The 23,149-nt window shown below is 39.4% G+C and overlaps 1 protein-coding gene across 5 annotated transcripts in view; it reads left to right on the top strand.

Annotated features, from left to right (window-relative positions):
* Nucleotides 1–23,149, top strand: part of PCNX1 (pecanex 1) — a 187,112-nt gene that overhangs the window by 149,880 nt on the left and 14,083 nt on the right. For all 5 annotated transcript variants that reach the window (XM_055436674.2, XM_055436675.2, XM_055436673.2 and 2 more), the window contains 4 exons: nucleotides 2,365–2,618; nucleotides 4,250–4,480; nucleotides 19,419–19,519; nucleotides 20,270–20,420. In XM_055436674.2, the coding sequence (XP_055292649.2) occupies nucleotides 2,365–2,618; nucleotides 4,250–4,480; nucleotides 19,419–19,519; nucleotides 20,270–20,420 (737 nt within the window). The remainder of the gene's footprint in view (nucleotides 1–2,364; nucleotides 2,619–4,249; nucleotides 4,481–19,418; nucleotides 19,520–20,269; nucleotides 20,421–23,149) is intronic.

Here is a 23,149-nt window from a genome sequence, read left to right as displayed (position 1 = left end):
TCCTTTTGCCCAGAAACTACCTGCCGTCTCTTCTCCTCCCATCAGTTTTCCACCTCTGGTTCCTAAATTATCTTTAATAATTAGAATAACTGTTAGAATTCTAATTTTATATTTGTTTGTGTTTATTTGTTTTTAGTTTATTTCTTCTGTAGCCCAGGGGTTGGCAGACTTTTTCTGGAAAGAGCCAAGATAGTTAATAGTGTAGGCTTTTGTAGCCATGCACATTCTCTGTTGCATGTTCTTTGATTTTTCTGTTAAACAACCTTTTAAAAATATGAAAACCACTGTTAGCTTGAATTTGGCCCAGGAATGTATTTTGTAAACCTTTGCTGTAGATTATAAACCCAGCCTCAGGAAGTTTCTTCTAGAAATTGAATAATTCTTCTGCCCTCTCTAGTCTCCTATAGATAAGGAAGGAAAATTTCTCAAGGCTCTTTTTATACAAAACCAATGTAATACTGATGTAGAAATGTGACTGAGCTGGCTTAGAAAGTAACTGTAACTGTAGTTTTATGACTATAGAATCAAAAATCCTCAGAGCCCAGAGTAGAAACCAGTAGTACCTTAATTTTTGGGTATCTCTCACCAATTCAGCCATTTTTTATTTTTTAAATTAAATGTTAAAAGCAAATTGATTAAATTTCATTTTCAGTATTGGTTTAAAAGATACTTTATAAAATTACACACATCCTTGTTCTTTCAATGTGTCTGTAGTCACGTCTAATGATTAGCCACAGCATGCATTTCTGTTTGTGTCAGTGTCAGCTTCAAGACAGTTTTTCTTGTCACCACTGTGTAGCACTGTTTTGGAAGTGCTCGTCAACGTAATTAAACAAGAAATGAAATAGTAAAATTGTCAAAGGCTCTGGAGGAGAGTGAAAAAGTTGGCTTAAAGCTCAACATTCATAAAACTAAGATCATGGCATCTGGTCCCATCACTTGATGGCAAATAGATGGGGAAACAGTGGCTGACTTTATTTTTCTGGCCTCCAAAATCACTGCAGATGGTGCTTGCAGCCATGAAATTAAAAGACGCTTGCTCCTTTTAATGGAAAGTTATGACCAACCTAGACAGCATATTAAAAAACAGAGACATTACTTTGCCAACAAAGGTCCGTCTAGTCAAGGCTTTGGTTTTTCCAGTGGTCATGTATGGATGTGAGAGCTGGACTATAAAGAAAGCTGAGTGCTGAAGAATTGATGCTTTTGAACTGTGGTGTTGGATAAGACTCTTGAGAGTCCCTTGGACTGCAAGGAGATCCAACCAGTCCATCCTAAAGAAGATCAGTCCTGGCTGTTCATTGGAGGGACTGATGTTGAAGCTGAAACTCCAGTACTTTGGCCACCTGGTGCGGAGAGCTGACTTATTTGAAAAGACCCTGATGCTGGGAAAGATTGAGGGCTGGAGATGAGATGGTTGGATGGCATCACCGACTCAATGGACATGGGTTTGGTTGGACTCCGGGAGTTGGTGATGGACAGGGAGGCCTGACATGCTGCGGTTCATGGGGTCGCAAAGAGTTGGACACGACTGAGCAACTGAACTGAACTGGAGTAGTAAACAGTATAGCTCATTAGCTTGGCCAAGCTTACCTCTTCAGTCTTATCATTCATCATACACCACCACCACCATCATCACCAACTGGGGCTAAATTTCATGACATCTTTTTCTCTCAGTAGTTTTTCAAGTATGCATGTTGTATATGTTCTGTTTAAAATGAAAAATTTATTATAACATCCCACTTATTTTTGTTACAATTTAACTTTGATATATCCTGGAGAAGGAAATGGCAACCCACTCCAGTAAGTTGCCATTTCCTTCTTGCCTGGAAAATCTCATGGATGGAGGAACCTGGTAGGCTACAGTTCATGGGGTCCCATAGAGTCAGACACAACTGAACGACTTGACTCACTTCTCAGCTTTAATATATAGCTTTAAAATTAGCTATAATCATTCTGTAGTCCTTGTATAATGTAAGGAATTTACAGATTAAATGAAAGCAAGACCACAGAACAAAATAAAAATTAACATTAATGTGATGGATGATATTTTGTTGGCATAGATGGCTGTGACTCTAATTCTTTATATAATCTGACTTTCTGTTTTTATTTCACAAATTCTGAGACCCGAATGTGCTGGTACACATTCTGATTCTGCAGAAGATTAATGTATGCTGTGCCTGTCTTCAGGAGTGTCCTGCAGTTTGTTAATGGACAGTCTAAAGCAGATCCAACAAATATTCTCAATTGCTATAAGCTAAATGTGTTTTTATTTCAAAGTTTCTCATATCTTTGAAGGATTCTTTTTTCCACTTCATGTTTTACCCGTTTGCTATAAGAACTTTCTCTCTTTCTCTCTCTAAGGTACTTACTGTCAACAACGGGAAGTGGAGGCCATTACCGAAGGAGTTGAGGAAGATGAAGGATTTTGCTGTTGTGAACCTGGCCATATTCCTCATGTGCTTTCATTTAACGCTGCCTTTAGCCAGCGCTGGCTAGCTTGGGAAGTGATAGTCACCAAGTATATTCTGGAGGGCTATAGCATCACTGACAATAGTGCTGCTTCTATGCTTCAAGTCTTTGATCTTCGGAAAGTACTCACTACTTACTATGTCAAGGTAAGGGTATGTGCCTCTTTAGAGCTTCTGGTGTCAGAGGCTCTTTTAAAAAAATTTTATATATATATATATTTATTTATTTATTGTTGTTATTTTAACTTGTGCTTTGCTTTTTCATAGCGATAGAAATTTTCTAGTATCCAATACAGTTAGTTAATTATACCCATGAAGATCTTGCTGTTTCTTTCTTCAGTGGAACTTACTACATTTATTCATTAATATTATTAGTAAAAGCTATTATCTGTAGCACATCTCTTACAGGCACTGTATTAAAGAATACACACACACATGCATGCATGTATAAATACACCTATGTATATCTTAGCTAATTCTCTAAAGGAATATTACATTCCTGTTCTACAAATAAACAAGTTAAGGATCACAAGTTAACTTGGTCACAATCCTCTAACTAGCAAGTGAAATCAGGGATTAAAACCCAGGTTTGACTGACTCCTTAGCCCTTGCTGTTAACCGCTGCTTTCAGAAATCTGAACAAAAGTATGATTTGGGAGCTCCCCCAAAACACCATCACATTTGACACCAACTGCAATTTCAGGGTCTCTGAGACCGCAGTCAGGTTTGTTAATTTGCTGGAGGGACCCTCAGAACTCAGCAGAGCCATCATCCTCGTGCTTAGAATGCATCACAGTGGGAGGATGGAGGAAAGTCTGCCCAGGAAAGGAGCACAGGGGGCAAAGTCTGGAGACCCCAAGGCGTGAACCTGCAGATGTCCTCTCCCAGTGGACTTGTGCAGACAATGTTTGTTCCTCCCAGAAACAGCTGAGGCAATACCTTCAGAGTGTTGCCAGCCAAGGATGCTCACCTGAGCCTCAGTGTGCGGAGTTTTTATCGACACACAACCATTTAGACTTGCTTGACCATCCACATCACCAGCCTTACTCTCCATATCCTCTAGAGTTCGTGGTTCTAAGCCTCCAGGTAAATAAAGACTCTCTTATGAGGCAGGACATTGCAAGGGATTAGAGCTGAACTCCCAGAACCCTAGTGCAAAGGCCAAACCTCTCTTTGAGCAAGGTTAGTTTTTTATTGCACAGGTATTCTGTTTTTTTTTGCTAAGGATTTCACAGATATACAACATGGTTGTCGCTAGAGGTTTATAGGCAAAGCCAACATTTTCAAGAGGAAAACATATGCTGAATCTTCATGATTCATGTGTTATTACTTCTGTGTACCATCTTATTTGTGTTGATTGGTTGGGTTGAAGCCTGAGTCTTCTGTTTAATTAATGTTTGGTTAAACCAACCTCAGGAAGCTAAAGAGATTGACTTTACATTTTTTATTAATAGCATGTGTGTGGCATTTCCTATCTCTAAATATGTGTTTCTGTTGCTTTATTTATTAGTTGTATTTTTATAAGTTGATGTAGGATCACAAGATAGCTTAATAGTTCTGTGAGAAATTTCTCAAAATAAATGCACCACAATAAAGGTTTTTCACCTCTCTTAAAAAATCATAAATTCAGTAGATTGGAATTGTTTTTAGACTAAAGTTAGTAAACTAATGTCACTTTGATTCATATTAGTATAAACAATTAATTTAATGAGATATTGGTGTTAATTCAGATTGCGATTTAGCCTGAGGGTTTTTTTTTTAATCTTTTTTCTCATTAGGGTATCATTTATTATGTTACAACCTCTTCTAAACTAGAGGAATGGCTAGCTAATGAAACGATGCAGGAAGGATTGCGTCTGTGTGCAGATCGAAATTATGTTGATGTGGATCCAACATTTAATCCAAACATTGATGAAGACTATGACCATCGACTAGCAGGCATATCCAGGGAAAGTTTCTGTGTGATTTACCTCAGCTGGATAGAGTACTGCTCTTCCCGAAGAGCAAAGGTGGGTGATTTACCTCAGCTGGATAGAGTACTGCTCTTCCCGAAGAGCAAAGGTGGGTGATTTACCTCAGCTGGATAGAGTGCAGCTCTTCCTAAAGAGTAAAGGTGGGTGATTTACCTCAGCTGGATAGAGTACGGCTCTTCCCAGAGAGCAAAGGTGGGTGGTTTACCTCAGCTGGATAGAGTGCGGCTCTTCCCGAAGAGCAAAGGTGGGTGGTTTACCTCAGCTGGATAGAGTGCGGCTCTTCCCGAAGAGCAAAGGTGGGTGGTCTACCTCAGCTGGATAGAGTACTGGTCTTCCCGAAGAGCCAAGGTAGGGGTTTCTTTGTTTCGTTTTTAACTCTCCAAGTCTGTTTTTCCAAAGAGGAAAGAATACCTCTATTTGTTATTATGTCAGTTTTTCTAGATTTTCTTCTTTCAACCTATCTGCATAAGAGGACCTCTGTGGTTCATAATGGTTGGGCCAAACCAACTCTATCAAAGCAGATTAGAAAGAAGCTGCCCTCATTCTTTCACCTGCAGCGTCACGGTCTCACTGTCTAAATAGCACCGCCTCTACCTGTGCGTGCACATACATATAGGTTGTAGAGTACATGTAGAACCTTCTTAAAGACTGCATTTTGGAGCACCTCCAGCCCCAAGTCCCCAAACACACATACCAGACTTATGGATAATTTAGTATCTTTGTCCCAAATCCAAAGTCTAGACCAGTGCTAATAGAGTCTTCTGAAATGATGGGAACATTCTTTGTTGTTCCAGTATCATAACTACTTACCCCCCACGTACGGTGGATTATGAGACACTTGAAATGTAGTCAGTATGACTAAGGAAATGAATTTTTAAGTTTTATTTAGTTTTAATTGATTTACATTAATAACTCATATAGGATAATGACTTCTATACTGGACAGTATTCATCTAGATTATTGACTTTAAAATGTTGACATGGATAAAAATGATGTAGGAATGAGTAAAAACACAGGTTCCTGGGCCTTGCCTGTGAGATTCTAATTCTGTAAGTCTAGGCTGGGAACCCAAAATCTGTATCATGCCGGGTGATTGTAATTCAGGTGGTGCCTAATCCACACTTCACAACAACTTGTCTTATCCTAAAGGAAAGGTGAGTTGTAGACGTCTCCAACTACTGTTTTCCTGCTAGGTCTCATGGCTCTTATGGCAGTGTTGCTCCTTCTGATTAGACCCCATGTACCATAACCACAGTACCAAGGCCTGTGATTCCAAAAGCTAACTCCTCTGTCACTGTTGCTTCCCAAGCAAAAGTCTTGTGTAGTTGAACCACTGGTATCCTATGTACAGGATTATTCTGTATCATGGAGCATAGGGAGCCAGTTTGACAACCAGTGCCTTTATTGTGGTCTGGGATGTACACGCTGACAGACTTTAAGTGTAATACCTTGTTTAGTCCTTCTTTTACAGCTACTCCATCATATCAGCCCATTTCTCTTTACTTCATCAATAACAAAGGGAGCATCCTATAATTCGCCTCCGAACAGTGACCTTTGAGCTTTTATATTGGATGCACAGTAGATTCTGAGCAGAGTAGCATATTTTTAAAGAAGGACTAAGGAATAGAATAAAATAACCTCATAAGAGCTCAGAAAAAGGTGCAGTGGACAATGTCTGGAAATAGAGGACCTCAAAGCTTACCGTCTCTTCTTTCAAACACATAACACGCAGTTTTGTGTTGTTTTTTTTTTTTTCATAAATGAAATATACTTAAAATGCTTTGCATGCTACTCTCAAATCCTTGGACTTATTTCTTGGGGCAACAGGGGACAGGGAGTGATCATATTATCCAAATAACCTTTCTCTGGCTTAGACTATATTGGTTACTTTTGTTTTGTTTAACTGGTCGTCTGGGCTAGGAGCTCATTGTATTCCCACTCAGAAACAGGCTCCATTCTTTCTAAATTTAAGGAATACATAATCTCTTAGAGATTATTGCTGAGGTCATGAATATATAATAGCTCAAGGAAGTCATTCTCTTAATTCCTAATAAGTCATATTCAAACGGTTTACCTCCAAACTTGGGTATCTCCAGTCTCTTCTGAGAGCTTTCTATCCCTAGGTCATTATGGCTTATAGTCTACTCTTGTAGTCCCCTTTAGAAGAAAATGGTCAGGAAAGACAATTCCTTCATGCTCCAGTTTTTTTAAGTTGAACAATATTATCCGTACCTCTTAGAAACATGCATTCTGTTTTCTGAATCATCATGCCCAGAAGAGCCTTTTCTCAGGGAAGTTAATTAAAGCAGAAAGGTTTGCTGCCTCCAGATTGTTGTACCCTCACTTGAATGTTAATAAAGTTGCCTTCAGACGTTTTCCCCCCATAGTTTTCCTTCCAAGATAGTTTTCTAAGTTGCATGTTGTACAAAAATAAAAACTCATTCTTTCCACCTTCTCTCATTATATGTATTCTTGGAGGAGTGATCTTTCATACAATAGCTGTACCTGTCTTCTAAAGAGCTTCAAATAATGTTTTTTTTTAAGTGTGGCCCTGGATTAATTGCATTAAAACCACCTGGAACACTAGACTGCAAGGATTCTTCTCAGCTTAACTTTGCTTCTTGTTCCGTAAATGACCGTAGTTTTCTTTCACCTCTGTTAGTGTTTGCAACCAGTCTGAGAATTTCTAATTCAGTTGAGGATATAAGACACATGCCTTCTCCAGCCATAACGAAATAGAGCCACTATGGTTGAACCAATTTTTTTTTCCTTTGGGTACATTAGCAACGTGGCTGCACTTCCTCTGGCTTGCACTGTTTCTGATGAGATGTCTGTAGTCATCTTTGCTGTTCTGTACAAATAATGAAGGTACACCTCAGAGATATGGCAGGTTTCATTCCAGACAACCACAAAAAAGCAAATATCACAGTAAAACAAGTCACACGAATTGTTTGGTTTCCCAAACAGTTGTAAATATTATGTGTACATTTTACTAAGTGCCCATTTAGGCTATTTGCATCAGATGACCAGTATCTTGGACATCTGATGCAAACGGCCGACTCATTGGAAAAGTCCCTGATGCTGGGAAACATCAACAGCAGCAGCAGAAGAGGGTGGTCAGAGGATGAGATTGCTGGATGGGATCACCAATGCAATGGACGTGAACTTGGGCAAACTTCAGGAGGTGGTGAGGGACAGGGAGGCCTGGCATGCTTCAGTCCATGGGGTCACAAAGAGTTGGACACAACTGAGCGAATGAACAATATATCAAGTGTGTGATTACATTATGTAAAAAATGTAATGATGTACATTACTTAATTTAAAAATACTGTATTGCTTAAAAAATGCTAGTCATCATCTGAGCCTTCAGCAAGTCGTAATCTTTTTGCTGGTGGATGGTTTGAAATATTTTGAGAATTACCAAAATGTGCCCCAGGTACATGAAGTGAGCAAGTGCTATTAGAAAAAATGGTGCCAATAGACTTTCTTGAACAAGGTTGCCACAAACCTTCAGGGGGAAAAAAAAAAGTATCTGCAAAGCACAATAAAGCACAGTGCAATAAAACACCATATACTGGTATGTGTCATGTAATAATGTGTGTTTTTTTCCCACTGGCTCATTTTAAGATTTTTCTCTTCATCACTAGTTTAAGCAGTTTATGCTGTTTTCTTCATGTTTCTTGTTAATTCGTTGAGCTGCTTGAATCCCTAAGTGTGTATCATTTTCATCAGATTTGGGAATATTTCAGTGATTGTTTTCTCAGAATGTTTTTCTGAGTTCCTCTTTCCCTTTGTGGGGGAACTCCAATCACATTTTATTAGGCTTCCTAAAGTTGTTCTATGACTCCCTGATGCTCTGGGTTTTTTTTCAGTCTTTGTCTCTGTGTTTAATTTTGTGTAATTTTTAGATCGTTTTATTTTTTCTTCTGCATTAATGTTATTAATCTCATCCAGTGTATTGTTTCTATTCTCAGACAGGGCATTTTTTTTAATCTCCTGAGGTTTAATTTGTGTCTTTTATATAGACCTTCTATGTCTTTACTTAGTACCCTGTCATTCCTCTGTCTTTTTGAATGTATGGAATACAGTTATAATAACTGTTTCAATGTCCTTGTTGACTAATTCTAGCATCTGTATCATTTCTGGGTCAGTTTTGATTGAATGATTGATTATTTTTCTAATTGTGGGTTCTGTCTTCTTGCTACTTTTGCATGCCTGACAATTTTTGATTGAGTGCTAGACTTTGTGAATTTTGCCTTGATGAGGCTGGATATTTTTGTGTTCCTATAAATATTTTTTTCTTTAAGTTTTTTTTTTTTTTAATGTAGACCATTTTTAAAGTCTTTATTGAACTTGTTACAATGTTGCTTATGTTTTATGTTTTTGGCCATGAGGCATGTGGGATCTTAGCTCCCAGACCAGGGATTGAACCCTGACCCCCTGCATTAGAAGGCAGAGTCTTAACCACTGGGCCACCAGGGAAGTCCCTAAATATAATTTTTTTAATCTCTAGAAATTTATTTGGCGGCACTGGGTCTTCATTGCTGCACATGGGCTTTCTCTAATTGTGGCTACTCGCTAGTGGAGGCTACTCTCCAGTTCCGGCGTGCAGATCTCTCACTGTGGTGCCTTCTTTTATTGCAGAGCACAGACTAGGGCGCAGAGGCTCAGTTGTTGCAGTTCCAGGGCTAGCCGGCTCAGTTGTGTCTCATGGGCTTAGTTGCCCCACAACATGTGGGATCTTCCCAGACCAGGGATCATACTAATGTCCCTGTCCGCTACATTGGCAGACGGATTCTCAACCATTGGACCACCAAGGAAGCCTCCTATATTTTTGAACTTTGTTCTGTGACAATTAAATTCCTTGGGGACAATTTGATCTTTTCAGGGTTTACTTTTAAGCTTTCTTAGGAGGGACCAAAGCAGCCTTTAGTCTGGGGCTATTTTTTTTTCCCATTACTGAGACAGTATTCTTTTGAGTACTGTAGCCAATCACAGAGCTTTCCATTCTTCTCTGCATTTTTCTGTTGTTTTTTTTCCTTGGCCTTGGTTCATGTGCTGATAAGTAATCTGCTGAACTCAAAAAAGGGACCTTCTGCCTGTCTCCAGAGCTTGCTCTCTGTGTTGCTATCTCCCTTCTCAGCACTGTGCCCTACAAAACTCTAGCCACCTTGACCTTCCCAGATGTCTTCCCAACCTGGAGGTCACTAGGCTCTTGTGTTCTTCTTCCTTGTACTGTGGCCTGGAAACTCTTATAGGGCTACCTGTTTGTTTCCCGTTTCCCAGAGGTTAGTATCCAGTGTCTCAATATATTCTTTTCTTGGGGCAAGGGTGGTGTTGTTTGGTTGCTCAAAGTCCTGTCCGACTCTGCAACGCCATGGACTGCAGCACGTCAGTCTCCTCTGTCCTCCACTACCTCCTGGAGCTTGCTCAAATTCATGTCCACTGAGTCAGTGATGCTATCTAACCATCTCATCCTCTGCTGCCCCCTTCTCCTAGTGCCTTCAGTTTTTCCCAGCTTCAGGATTGGTTTTTTTTTTTAAGTTATTTATTTTTTATTGACAGATAATTGCTTTACAGAATTTTGTTTTTTTCTGACAAACCTCAACATGAATCAGCCGTAGGGATACATATATCCCCTCCCTTTTGAACCTCCCTCCCATCTCCCTCCCCATCCCACCCCTCTAGGTTGATACAGAGCCCCTGTTTGAGTTTCCTGAGCCACACAGCAAATTCCTGTTGACTATTTCACATATGGTAATGTAAGTTTCCATGTTACTGGTGTTTCGTATGTCTCACCCTCTCCTCGTGTCCATAGGTCTGTTTTCTATGTCTATTTCTCCATTGTTGCCCTGTAAATAAATTCTTCAGTACCATTTTTCTGGATTCTGTATATATGCGTTATATAGAAAGATATTTATCTTTCTCTTTCTGACTTACTTCACTCTGTATAGTAGGTTCTAGGTTCATCCATCTCGTTAGAACTGACTCAAGTGTGTTCCTTTTTATGGCTGAGTAATATTCCACTGTGTATATATACCACAGCTTCTTTATCCATCCATCTGTCAGTGAACATCTAGATTGCTTCCATTTTCTATCTATTGTAAATAGTACTGCAGTGATCAATGGGATACATGTATATTTTTCAATTTTGGTTTCCTCAGAGTATATGCCTAGGAGTGGGATTGCTGGTTCATATGGTGATTTTATTCCTGTTTTTTTAAGGAATCTCCATACCGTCTTCCATAGTGGCTGTATCAATTTACATTCCCACCAACAGTGCAAAAGTGTTCCCTTTGCTCCATGCCTTCTCCATCATTTATTGTTTGTAGACTTTTTGATGATGGCCATTTTATGTGTTTGTTAGTCATCTGTATGTCTTTGGAGAAATGTCTGTTAAGGTCTTTTTCCCACTTTTTTGATTGGGTTGTTTGTTTTTCTGGTATTGAGTTGTATGAGCTGCTTGTATATTTTGGCAATAATCCTTTGTCAGTTGTTTCATTTGCTATTATTTTCTCCCATTCTGAGGAGAAGATAACGTCTGTTCACCTTGCTTAGTTTCCTTTGCTGTGCAGAAGCTTTTAAGTTTAATCAGTTCCTACGTGTTTGCTGCTGCTAAGTCACTTCAGTCGTGTCCGACTCTGTGTGACCCCATAGAAGGCAGCCCATCAGGCTCCCCCGTCCCTGGGATTCTCCAGGCAAGAACACTGGAGTGGGTTGCCATTTCCTTCTCCAATGTGTGAAAGTGAGATGTTTTTATTTCTGTTACTCTAGGAGGTGGATCATAGAGGATCTTGCTTTGATTTATGTCATCAAGTGTTCTGCCTATGTTTTCCTCTAAGAGATTTATAGTTTCTGGTCTTACATTTAGGTCTTTAATCCATTTTATCTTTGTATATGGTGTTAGGAAGTGTTCTAATTTCATTCTTTTACATGTAGCTGTCCTGTTTTCCCAGCACCACTTTATTGAAGAGGCTGTCTTTACCCCATTGTATATTCTTGCCTCCTTTGTCAAAAATAAGGTACCTATAGTTGCGTGGGTTTATTTCTGGGCTTTCTATCTTATTTCATTGGTCTATATCTGTTTTTGTGCCAGTACCAAACTGTGTTGATGACTGTAGCTTTGTAGTATAATCTGAAGTCAGAAAGGTTGATTCCTCCAGCTCCATTCTTCTTTCTCAGGACGGCTTTGGCTATTCGGGGTCTTTTGTGTTTCCATATGAATTGTGAATTTTTTTGTTCTAGTTCTGTGAAAAATGCCGTTGGCAATTTGATAGGGATCACATTGAATCTGTAGATTGCGTTTGGTAGTGTAGTCATTTTCACATTGATTCTTCCTACCCAGGAACTGGAATATGTCTCCATCTGTTTATGTTATCATTGATTTTTTTCATTAGTGTCTTATAATTTTCTGCATACAGTTCTTTTGTCTTCTTAGGTAAGTTTATTCCTAGATATTTAATTTTTTTGTTGTTGCAGTGGTAAATGGGATTGATTCCTTAATTTCTCTTTCTGATTTTTCATTGTTAGTATATAGAAATGCAAGTGATTTCTGTGTATTGATTTTGTATCCTGCCACTTGGCTAAATTCACTGATTAGCTCTAGTAATTTTCTGATACTATCTTTAGGGTTTTCTATGTCCAGTGTCATGTCCTGGGCAAACAGTGAGAACTTTACTACTTCTTTTCTGATCTGGATTCCTTTTATTTCTTTTTCTTCTCTGATTGCTGTAGCTGGGACTTCCAGAGTTCTGTTGAATAATAGTGGGGAAAGTAGACACCCTTATCTTGTTTGCGATCTTAGGGAGAATGTTTTCAGTTTTTCACCATTGAGAATAATACTTGCTGTAGGCTTATCATATATGGCCTTTACTATGTTGAGGTAGGTTCCTTCTCTGCCCATTTTTTGAAGAGTTTTAGTCATAAATGGGTGCTGAATTTTGTCAAAGCCTTTTTCTGCATCTATTGAGATTATTATATGGTTTTATCTTTCAGTTTGTTAATATGGTGTATCACATTGATTGATTTGCATATATTGAAGAATCCTTACATCCCTGGAATAAACCCAACTTGATCATGGCGTATGAGCTTCTTGATTTGTTGCTGAATTCTGTTTGCTAAAATTTTGTTGGGGATTTTTGCATCTATGTTCATCAGTGATATTGGCCTGTAGTTTTCGTTTTTTGTGTTGTCTTTGTCTGGTTTTGGTATCAGGATGATGGTGGGCTCATAGAATGAGTTTGGAAGTGTTCCTTCCTCTGCGATTGAAGGGTAGGCGTTAGCTTTTGTCTGTTTGGTAGAATTCTCCTGTGAAGCCATCTGGTCCTGGGCTTTTGTTTTTTGGGGAGATTTTTTATCACAGCGTCAATTTCAGTGCTTATAACTGGGTTGTTCATGATTTCTATTTCTTCCTGGTTCAGTCTTGGAAGGTTGAACTTTTCTAAGAATCGTCTATTTCTTCCAGGTTATCCATTTTATTGCCATATAGTTGTTCATAATAGTCTCTCATAATCCTTTGTGTTTCTACATTGTCTGTTGTAACTGCTCCTTTTTCATTGCTGATTTTGTTGATTTGATGCTTCTCTCTTTTCTTCATGATGAGTCTGGCTGAGGGTTTATCAGTTGCATTTATTCTCTCAAAGAACCAGCTTTTAGTTTTATTCATCTTTACTATTGCTTCTTTCATTTCTTTTTCGTTTATTTCTGCTCAGATCTTTATGATATCTTTTCTTCTGCTAATTCTAGGGGTTTTTTTTATTGTTCTTTTTCCAGTTGTTTTAGGTGTAGTTAGGTTGTCTATTTGATGTTTTTCTTGTTTCTTGAGGTAGAATTGTACTGCTATAAACTTCCCTCTTAGAACTGCTTTTGCTGCATCCCATAGGCTTTGAGTTGTCGTGTTTTCTTTGTCATTTGTTTCTAGAAATATTTTGATTTCCGTTTTGATTTCTTCAGTAACCTGTTATTTAGAAACATGTTGTTTAATCTCCATGTGTTTGTGTTTCTTAACAGTTTTTTTCTTGTAATTGATAATCTAGTCTCATAATGTTGTTGGAGAAGATGCTTGATAGGATTTCAGTTTTCTTACATGTACTGAGGTTTAATTTGTGACCCACGATGTGGTCTGTCCTGGAGAATGTTCCATGTGAACTTGAGAAGATGTATTCTTCTGCGTTTGGATGGGATGTCCTGAAGATGTCAATGAGACCCGTCTCATCTAATGTGTCATTTAAGACTTGTGCTTCTTACTAACTTTCTGTTTTGATGGTCTGACCACTGATACGACTGGGCTGGTACAGTCTCCTGCTGTCATTGTGTTACTGTCAGCCTCTCCTCTTATGTCTGTTAGTGTCTGTCTTACGTATTGAGGTGCTCCTGTGTTGGGTCATGGGTATTTACACTTGTTATGTCTTCCTCTTGGATTGATCCCTTCATCAGTTTGTAGTGTCCTTCCTTATCTCTTGTAATCTTTATTTTAAGGTCTATTTTGTCTGATATGAAGATTGCTACTCCAGCTTTCTTTTGTTTCCCATTTGCATGGAATATATTTTTCCGTCCTCTCACTTTCAGTCTATATGTGTCTTTAGGTCTGAAGTGGGTTTCTTGAAGACAGCATGTATATGGGTCTTTTTTTTGTATCCATTCAGCCAGTCTGTGTCTTTTGGTTGGAGCATTTAATCTATTTACATTTAAAGTAATTATTGATCTATATGTTCCTATTGCCATTTTCATAATTGTTTGGGGTTGATTTTGTAGATCTTTTCTCATCTCTTGTGTTTCTTGGCTGTATAAGTCCCTTTAACATTTGTTGTAAAGCTAATTGGTGGTACTGAATTCTCTTAACTTTTGCTTGTCTGAAAAGCTTATTTCTCCATCAGTTTTGAATGAGATCCTTGCTGAGTACAGTAATCTTGGTTATAGATTTTTCCCTTTCAGTACTTTAAGTATATCTTGCCATTCTCTTCTGGCCTGCAGTTTCTGCTGGAAGATCAGCTTAAGTGTATGGGGTTTCCCTTGTATGTTACTTGTTGCTTCTCCCTTGCTGCTTTTAATTCTTTCTTTGCGTTTAGTCTTTGTTAGTTTGATTAGTATGTGTCTTGGCGTGTTTCTCTTTAGGTTTATCCTGTATGGGACTCTTTGCACCTCTTGGACTTGATTAACTATTTCCTTTTCCATGTTGGGAAAATTTTCATCTATAATCTCTTCAGAAATTTTCTCATACTCCTTCTCTTCCTCTTCTGGGACCCCTATAATTCAAATGTTGGTGCGTTTGATATTGTCCCAGAGGTCTCTGAGACTGTCCTTAGTTCTTTTCATTCTTTTTACTTTATTCTGCTCTTCAGAAGTTATTTCCACCATTTTATCTTCCAGCTCACTGATTCGTTCTTCTGCCTCAGATATTCTGCTATTGATTCCTTCTAGAGTATTTTTAATTTTAGTAATTGTGTTGTTTGTCTTTGTATGTTTATTCTTTAATTTTTCTGGTTCTTTGTTAATTGATTCTTGCATTTTCTCTATTTTGTTTTCAAGGTTTTTGACCATCTTTACTATCATTATTCTGAATTCTTTTCCAGATAGTTTGCCTATTTTCTCTTCATTTATTTGAACTTCTGTGTTTCTGGTTTGTTCCTTCATTTGTGTAGTATTTCTTTTTTTTTTTTTTAGCTTACTGTATTTAAGGTCTCCTTTTCCAATCTTCAAGGAAAGTTGAGTTCTTTCCTTGAAGAAAGTTGAATTCTTTCTTCCTTTTGGTTTCTGCACTCCTAAGGTTGGTCCAGTGGTTTGTGTAGGGTGAGATTTGTGCTGAGTTTTTGTTTGTTTGTTTGTTTTTCCTCTGATGGGCAAGGCTGAGTGAGGTGGTAATCCTGTGTGCTGATGATTTTGTTTGTATTTTTGTTTTGTTTGTTGTTTAGATGAGGTGTCTTGCACAGGGTGCTACTGGTGGTTGGGTGATGCTTGGTCTTTAACTCAAGTGGTTTCGTTTATGTTTATAGTTCTCACTATTTGATACTCCCTTGAGTCACTGCTGTCACAGTCCTTTCCCTGGGAGTCACAACAGCCCACCTTACCTCCCTAGGATGCTCTCTAACACTGTGCTGATCTCTGGACCTGCTGTGGTGGCAGCTCAGATTCTAATCTAGTCCTACCTCTGTATGTTCTTGCCTCCAATGTCCACAGCTATCAGAACTAGTGTGTTTTCTTTTGTGGGAGCTCTCAATGACCTATTATGTCATAGACAACAGAGTCTGCCTAGTTGATCGTGTGGATTTAATCTGCAGCTTGTATAGCTGGTGCGAAGGTTTTGGGTCTTCTTCCTTAGCCACACTGCCCCTGGATTTCAATTGTGGTTTTATTTCCATCTCTCCATGTGGGTCCACTGGAGTTTTTCCTGAGGTTGCCCTGGAGGACTTGGGTTTGCTCCTGTGAGGGCCAGGTGTGAAGCTGGTGCAGCTGCTTGGGTCACAGGAGTTCTGGCAGCACCAGGTACTCAGGGGAGTTGGTACTAGGGCAGCAGGAAATATAGTGGTCTATAGGGGTATGGCAACCAGTATTAGTCAATAAGCTCCAGTATTCTTGCCTGGAGAAATCCCCTCCCTGACAGAGGAACCTGGCAGGCCACAGTCTACAGGGTTGCAAAGAGTTGGACACAACCAAAGCAACCCTGTGCGCATAGATGCAAGACATTTTTGCCTGTGGCAGTTCTGCCCCAGTGAGAGTTGAGTGTGAAGGTGGCACAGCTGCTTGGCTTGCAGGGACCCTGGTGGCGCCAAGAGTGCAGGGACTTGGACTGCCTCTACCACAGGAGTTGTGGCTCTATCAGTCTTTTTTTCTGAGCCTCTTGGAGCTGGCGATCAGAAGGTCTCTTTGGCCAGCCTTTCTCCATAGCTCTGCCCGTCCAGGCACTTAGAGGGCTCCCTTGCCTGGGGTCCTTCTCTGTTGTTCACATCAGGCACAGAGGGGACTTCTGGCCAGGGTTCTACACTGTACATCGGCAGGTCAGGCACTTAACGGGGCATGTGGGTGGGGTCCTGCTCTGTAATTCAGTGCATCAGGCATTTGATGAGCCAGCCTCTCTATTATTCAACTGCAGATGCTGGCGTGTGGGGGGAGAGAGGCTATGGAGATGGCTTCACCTCATACACGTAACTCAGCAGTATCACCTTGCTTCCATGGATGCCTGGCTTTCCTCCACAGACAATTCCCACCACAATCTCCTCCCTCACATCCCCTCAAATCATCTCTCTGCAGTCAACAGCAGCCCTCACCCTAGGATTGCTTCACAATTCCAAAACTCCAGCTCCCGGCTGCTATACCTTCCAGGGGACCAGCGTCCCTGTCTGGGGTATGTATGGCTATGGCAAGGACTGTCTGATTCTCATCTCATTTAGGCTACCACAGATCAGCTGTTTCACTCTCAGGCTTGAATGTTTCTCAACTGACTCAGAGAATTACCCCAATGTGGGGATCGGACCCCTGCTTCACTTCCCCCTCCTGCCAAGGGCAGGTCCAGTCCTACTAACACTCCTGTTTTTCCCCCTAGTTTCTTCATTCTCCTGAGTTTTGCATGGTTCGATATATTCTTTGCCACTGGTCAGGTACTCCTGTCTGCTCTCAGCTGGCGTTCTGCATGCACTTCTGTGTCTGAAGGTGTATTCCTGATGTATCGTGGAGAGAGATGTACTCCACATCCACCTACTCCTCCGCCATCTTGTTCTCCCAGGATCTTTTTCAGTGAGTCGGCTCTTCACATCAGGTGGCCCAAGTATTGGAGCTTCAGCTTTAGCAGCAGTGTCTTTATTACTCTGTCTTGACCAGTTCCAGAAGCCTGAACTAAATTAAGAAAAAAAAATTTTTTCCCCATAACAGAAGCAGTACATTTTCAGCATATGTACTGCTTCTTTTATGGGGAAAAAAAAATTTTTTTTCTTAATTTAGTTGACTGGGTCGGGGAGAGAGGGAGACAGAAAAGAAAGAGACGTAGGATCTCCTTCACAGTTAAAATTAACTAAATTACCCAGTTAATGGTAATTAATTAAACAGTCTATATTAAGCTAGTATCTTAGACAGCTGCCCTTTTCTGTTTATGTTAATAATTTATAAAATCAGATAAATATATATATATATATAATTGGAAAAGATAGAATAATTAAGCTCATTAAAAGCCTTGATCCATGATTCTTCAATGTTCAGTTCAGTTCAGTTGCTCAGTCGTGTCTGACTCTTTGCAACCCCATGAATTGCAGCACGCCAGGCCTCCCTGTCCATCACCAACTCCCGGAGTTCACTCACACCCATGTCCATCGAGTCGGTGATGCCATCCAGCCATCTCATTCTCTGTTGTCCCCTTCTCCTCCTGCCCCCAATCCCTCCCAGCATCAGAGTCTTTTCCAGTGAGTTAACCCTTCGCATCAGGTGGCCAAAGTATTGGAGTTTCAGCTTTAGCATCAGTCCTTCCAGTGAACACCCAAGAGTGATCTCCTTTAGAATGGACTTGTTGGATCTCCTTGCAGTCCAAGGGACTCTCAGGAGTCTTCTCCAGCACCACAGTTCAAAAGCATTCTTATTCTTCAATGTTAACATACATTAGAATGTGATGGGAGTATGATAGGTGGACCGCACCTCCAGAACTTGACTTCACAGGTCTGAAATGGCTCTAGAATTTGCATTTCTAGTAAGTTCCCAGGTGATGCACTTGTTGTGTACCAGGATTACACTTTGAGAACCGCTGCATTCAATTGTTTCTCAGTAATTAAGACGCTACCAAGATTCTCTTTAGTATTATGTAAGGTGTACCATTTTGTTTGTATGCGTGTATATATATATATATAATTATTACATACTTTTATATATAATATATATTTAATAGTCAAGGCAATGGCAAGCCACTCCAGTACTCTTGCCTAGAAAATCGCATGGACAGAGGAGCCTGGTGGGCTGCAGTCCATGGGGTCGCTACTAGTCGGACACGACTGAGCGACTTCACTTTCACTTTTCACTTCCACACATTGGAGAAGGAAATGGCAACCCACTCCAGTGTTCTTGCCTGGAGAATCCCAGGGATGGGGGAGCTTGGTGGGCTGCCGTCTGTGGGGTCACAGAGTCGGACATGACTGAAGCAACTTAGCAGCAGCAGCAGCAGTAAAGATATGCAACTGCGAAAGAATTAAAAGGTTGAAAGAAAGCAATAATCTATAGACATCAATTTAATTTTCTTTAATGTGGTTATCGTCACTGATAGGCTAATGCTGTTGCCACTAATGCTTGCCAGGTTAAGTCGAGAAATAACTAATTAATAAACAGAATATTATATTTCGTGAGAGGACAGTATCAGTAATGATGTATATCAGCAAGTACTTTGAGATGTTTAGCTAAGATCCTAACGCTCTAGTACAGCCAGTTTTTTTCAGTATGTTCCAGTAGTATTATATAGCATTAGTTTTATTTAAAGATTCCAAAGAACCTCCTTATACACATTCATACTTCATTTTATGCTGTTTCTTTTCATTAGAACTTATATTTGAGGAGATAGTAAGTATATGCTAGTTGAGTTCCTTATCCTCTCTGATCTTTTAAATAGATTCTTCTGATTTGTTAAATACTCATATACCATTCTGATAAGTAATATTCTTTCGTTCTTTTTTATTGAGGTGTAATTGACATACAACATTAATTAGTTTCAGGTATACAGCATAATGATTTGATATTTGTATATATTGCAAAATGATCACCACAATAGCTCTAGTTAACATCCTTCATCATACAGTTACAGAATTATTTTTTCCTTGTGATGAGAACTTACAAGATCTACTCTCTTAGTAACTGTCAAATATGCAGTATAGTATTACTAAACTGGAGTCAACCGTGCTGTACATTACATCCCCATGACTTACTCATTTTATAGGTGGAAATTTGTGCCTTCGACCCCCTTCACCCTGTTCCTTGTTTTCTTTCTTTCTTTTTCTTTTTTCATTTAAAGCCACTGGATGTGGACAAAGATTCATCTCTGGTGACTCTTTGTTATGGACTCTGTGTTCTGGGACGGAGAGCTTTGGGGACTGCATCCCACCATATGTCCAGGTAAGGAAGGCATTGCTGTTTTCAGAAACAGACTGGGAAGCTCTATAACCAAATCTGAAAAATCTGAAATGGTTTTTAATGGAAGCATTCTATGTTAATTTATTACAAATGTTTCTTCAGATATTGTATAGATCTTTTTAGTAAACACAGTGGAATTCTAAGTGCTTAAAAGAACTAACTTTTAAAATTCACACTTGTGTAGGCAGCTGCAGATAATGAGAATTTAATAATTTAAGACATTTAAAAAATCTCATAATGTATGATTGGTGTCTTCCCATATACATCTATTTTTCTAACAGTTCACTTCCTTTTATTTTTATTTTTCTCCTTTCAGTCTTTGCTCAGAGCATTTATATTCTTAATATAATGGTACATTAGATTTGGGGACTCTAAATGTAAACTGGATTTCTTGTTGTGTCCACCCAATTGAATTAGAATTAAGAAATGCCACATAACACTTCTTCTCTGATTACTTCATGTTTTCCATTACGCCCTCCTTACTTTCAAGTTAGAGAGTCTTTACCTTCTGTTTATGTTCAGGGACTCACTATTACAGTAGTTCATAAACAAGGGTCCAGGGCAAATAGCCTTGACCCTTGTGATTCTGATTCAGGGGTACTGACATTGGTTCTTAGCATCTGTATCTTCAAAACACCTCCAGATGATTCTGATGCATAACCAGATGTTAGAATCAGTGTAATGGAAGACCTTTGTCAAAAATATGTAAACTTTTATCTCCAATCTTAACAGTAATTTAGAGTCATTCCTCTATGGATTGCATGCCCTATTTAAGGGAGATTTCCGTATTTCTTCAATTCGGGACGAATGGATCTTTGCTGACATGGAACTCCTGAGGAAAGTAGTAGTCCCTGGAATTCGTATGTCCATTAAACTTCATCAGGTAAGAGGGGGGAATTTCTAATGCATTCTGGTTTTAATGGTACTTCTTCACTTGACTCCCAAATTATGTTCCTTGGGGTCCTTTTGAGAAATACTCTGATTTGAGACAAAGAAAAACACGATTCTTGACACGATATTAAATCTTAGAAGCCTGAACCTGTGTTTGTAACAGTGAATTTGAATAGTCATAGTAGAGAGTGCCCTGGGCATGAACTTGAAGAAAAATACAAGCAGTGACAAACTGAAAATAAAAGCCTTGGGCCCCTGTAATGGTTGCTTTGACTTCAGGTGATTGTAATTCATACCTGTTCTCAGGTGATTGTAATTCATGCCTGTTCTGTGGGTAAATGTTAGTTGATTCCCAGTGCAATATAACAACATCTCAGGAGTCTTACACGTGTTGCTATTATTTAACTGTGAGCTTCATTTACCATGTTTTATAGAATAAATGATGGTTAGGACAGAATCAGCCTTAATTAAATAATCCTAGTAAGGTAATGAAAATGAGACCCTCAAATGCAAATCTAAAGCCCTAGGCCACTTTAAGAATATATTTTGAAATTAGGTCGTGGCACTTTCTGCCCCTATCATTCCACGTGACAGCTGTGATGAGATTTGAATATGGAGAGCACCTGACAGTATTCATTAAATGCAACTGCTGTGCTCGAATGTGGATGTCTCTTACTGCCAAATAAAAGGTGGATTACTCTTCAAATGATTTTACCACAATCTAATGGAATGAAGTTAATATCCCATATTATTTAGGAGCATTACTAATAAAGACTGTAGCATTTGAAAATTTCTGTGAAAAGAATACTGATGATGGGGGAAAAAATATTTGAGATCAAGAAGAGGGCAGCAGAGGATGAGATGGTTGGATAGCATGACCTACTCGATGGCCATGAACTTGGGCAAACTCCAGGAGATAGCAAGGGACAGGGAGGCCTGGTGTGCTGCAGTCCATGGGGTCACAAAGAGTCAGACACTACTTAGCGACTTAACAACATCAACAGAATTGTCCATCATCAGACTGGCTTTAGAGTTTCAAGACAAAATTCAGTGTATTTTAAAGAAAAAGATAATTTCATATTAAAATGTTTTTAAAACTTAACAGTTTCTCAGAAGGTATTGTGTTTCTGCTACGTATGAAATACTCTTTTATGTAGCATAAATATGTAACAGCTCCTGACAGACATCTTTAATTCTAAACATCATGACAGGAATTTTATCTCCATCTGGCAGAGAGGAAACTGAGGCACAGACTCTGTATTTTCTGATCCCTGTCTCTCCCTACAAGTGCTCTTGCCTGGTGCTTCCAATCCATTTCCGTACGTGTGTTTTTAGCCTGTGACAGTGGTTCTCTACCTTATAATCAGGCCCAGCACAGTTGAGTGCAACACACTGTCATCATTAGCCATGACTGACAGCAACAATGACAGATTGGGAAGGGGTAAGGAGGTGGATCTGGGAACCCGGGGCCATAGAGTGCTGAGGGAGGGGAGAAGATGAGAGCACAGATGCAACCTGGAGAAGTTCTGTGATCCACGTACACCTTGGAGAAGAGAGAGATTGACCTGTGAAGTAACAAGCAACAGCCATTCCCTGAGCATCACTTTGACCAGACAGTGGGTTGCTGGTGAGAGACTCTCAGGCCAGGAACAGATAGATGTGTAAATAAGTACTGTTCATCTCCAGAGTTCATTTGTACTCATGAGAATCCACAAAAGGCTTCTATGTTAAAGTATCAGTACACATGTATACTACTTGGCATGTGACCCAGCAAGTCCACGCCCACATATTTACCCAACAGAGTGAAAGCGTATGTTCACCCAAAGACTTACAAACATGTGCATAGCAGTTCTAGTCCCAAGAGCCCAAAGCTGCAGATAACTCCAGTGTTCATCAACAGATAGACTATTACTTAGCAATAAATATAAATGATCTACTGTTAGATGCCACAGGAAGAATGAATATCAGATATTATACAGAGTAAGGGAAGTCAGACATAAGAAGAGTGCATATTGTATTATTTTACTTAGGTAAAATTTAAAACAGGCCAAACTAATCTGTAGTGACAGAAAGCAGATCAGTGGTTGCTTGGGATATAGGGATTGAATGCCAGAGGGCAGGAAGGAACTTTGAAATGACAGAAATAGTCTATATTTAGATTGTAGCAGTGGTTAACACGGGTTTACACATTTGTCAAAGTGCATCTGACTGTACTCTTAAAATGGGTGCAATTTATTATCTGGAAATTATACCTCAACTGATTGTTTTTAAAAAAGATTCTGTTTCCAGAGAGCTAAATATATAAAATTTCTGTTAACCTTTGTTTCAGACACAGTCTCTGATAGGGTGCTTTTAAAATTTTTAATTCTGCAATCTAATATGTTATATGTTTTTACTTTAGAAATTAAAACTGTTAATCTGTGTAATATTTAATTTTACAGTTTTCTGTAATATATCAGTGTTCTCAGAGAAGGCAATGGCAAGCCACTCCAGTACTCTTGCCTAGAAAATCCCATGGATGGAGGAGCCTGGTAGGCTGCAGTCCGTGGGGTCGCTAAGGGTCGGACACGACTGAGCGACTTCACTTTCACACATAGGAGAAGGAAATGGCAACCCACTCCAGTGTTCTTGCCTGGAGAATCCTAGGGAAGGGGGAGCCTGGTGGGCTTCCGTCTATGGGGTCACACAGAGTCGGACGCGACTGAAGTGACTTAGCAGCAG

This window comes from Moschus berezovskii, chromosome 9 (assembly GCF_049115385.1).
Source record: "Moschus berezovskii isolate FMDL1 chromosome 9, NW_MosBer_1.0, whole genome shotgun sequence".
Classification (NCBI taxonomy): Eukaryota; Metazoa; Chordata; class Mammalia; order Artiodactyla; family Moschidae; genus Moschus; species Moschus berezovskii.
This window is presented reverse-complemented; position numbering and strand designations above follow the sequence as displayed.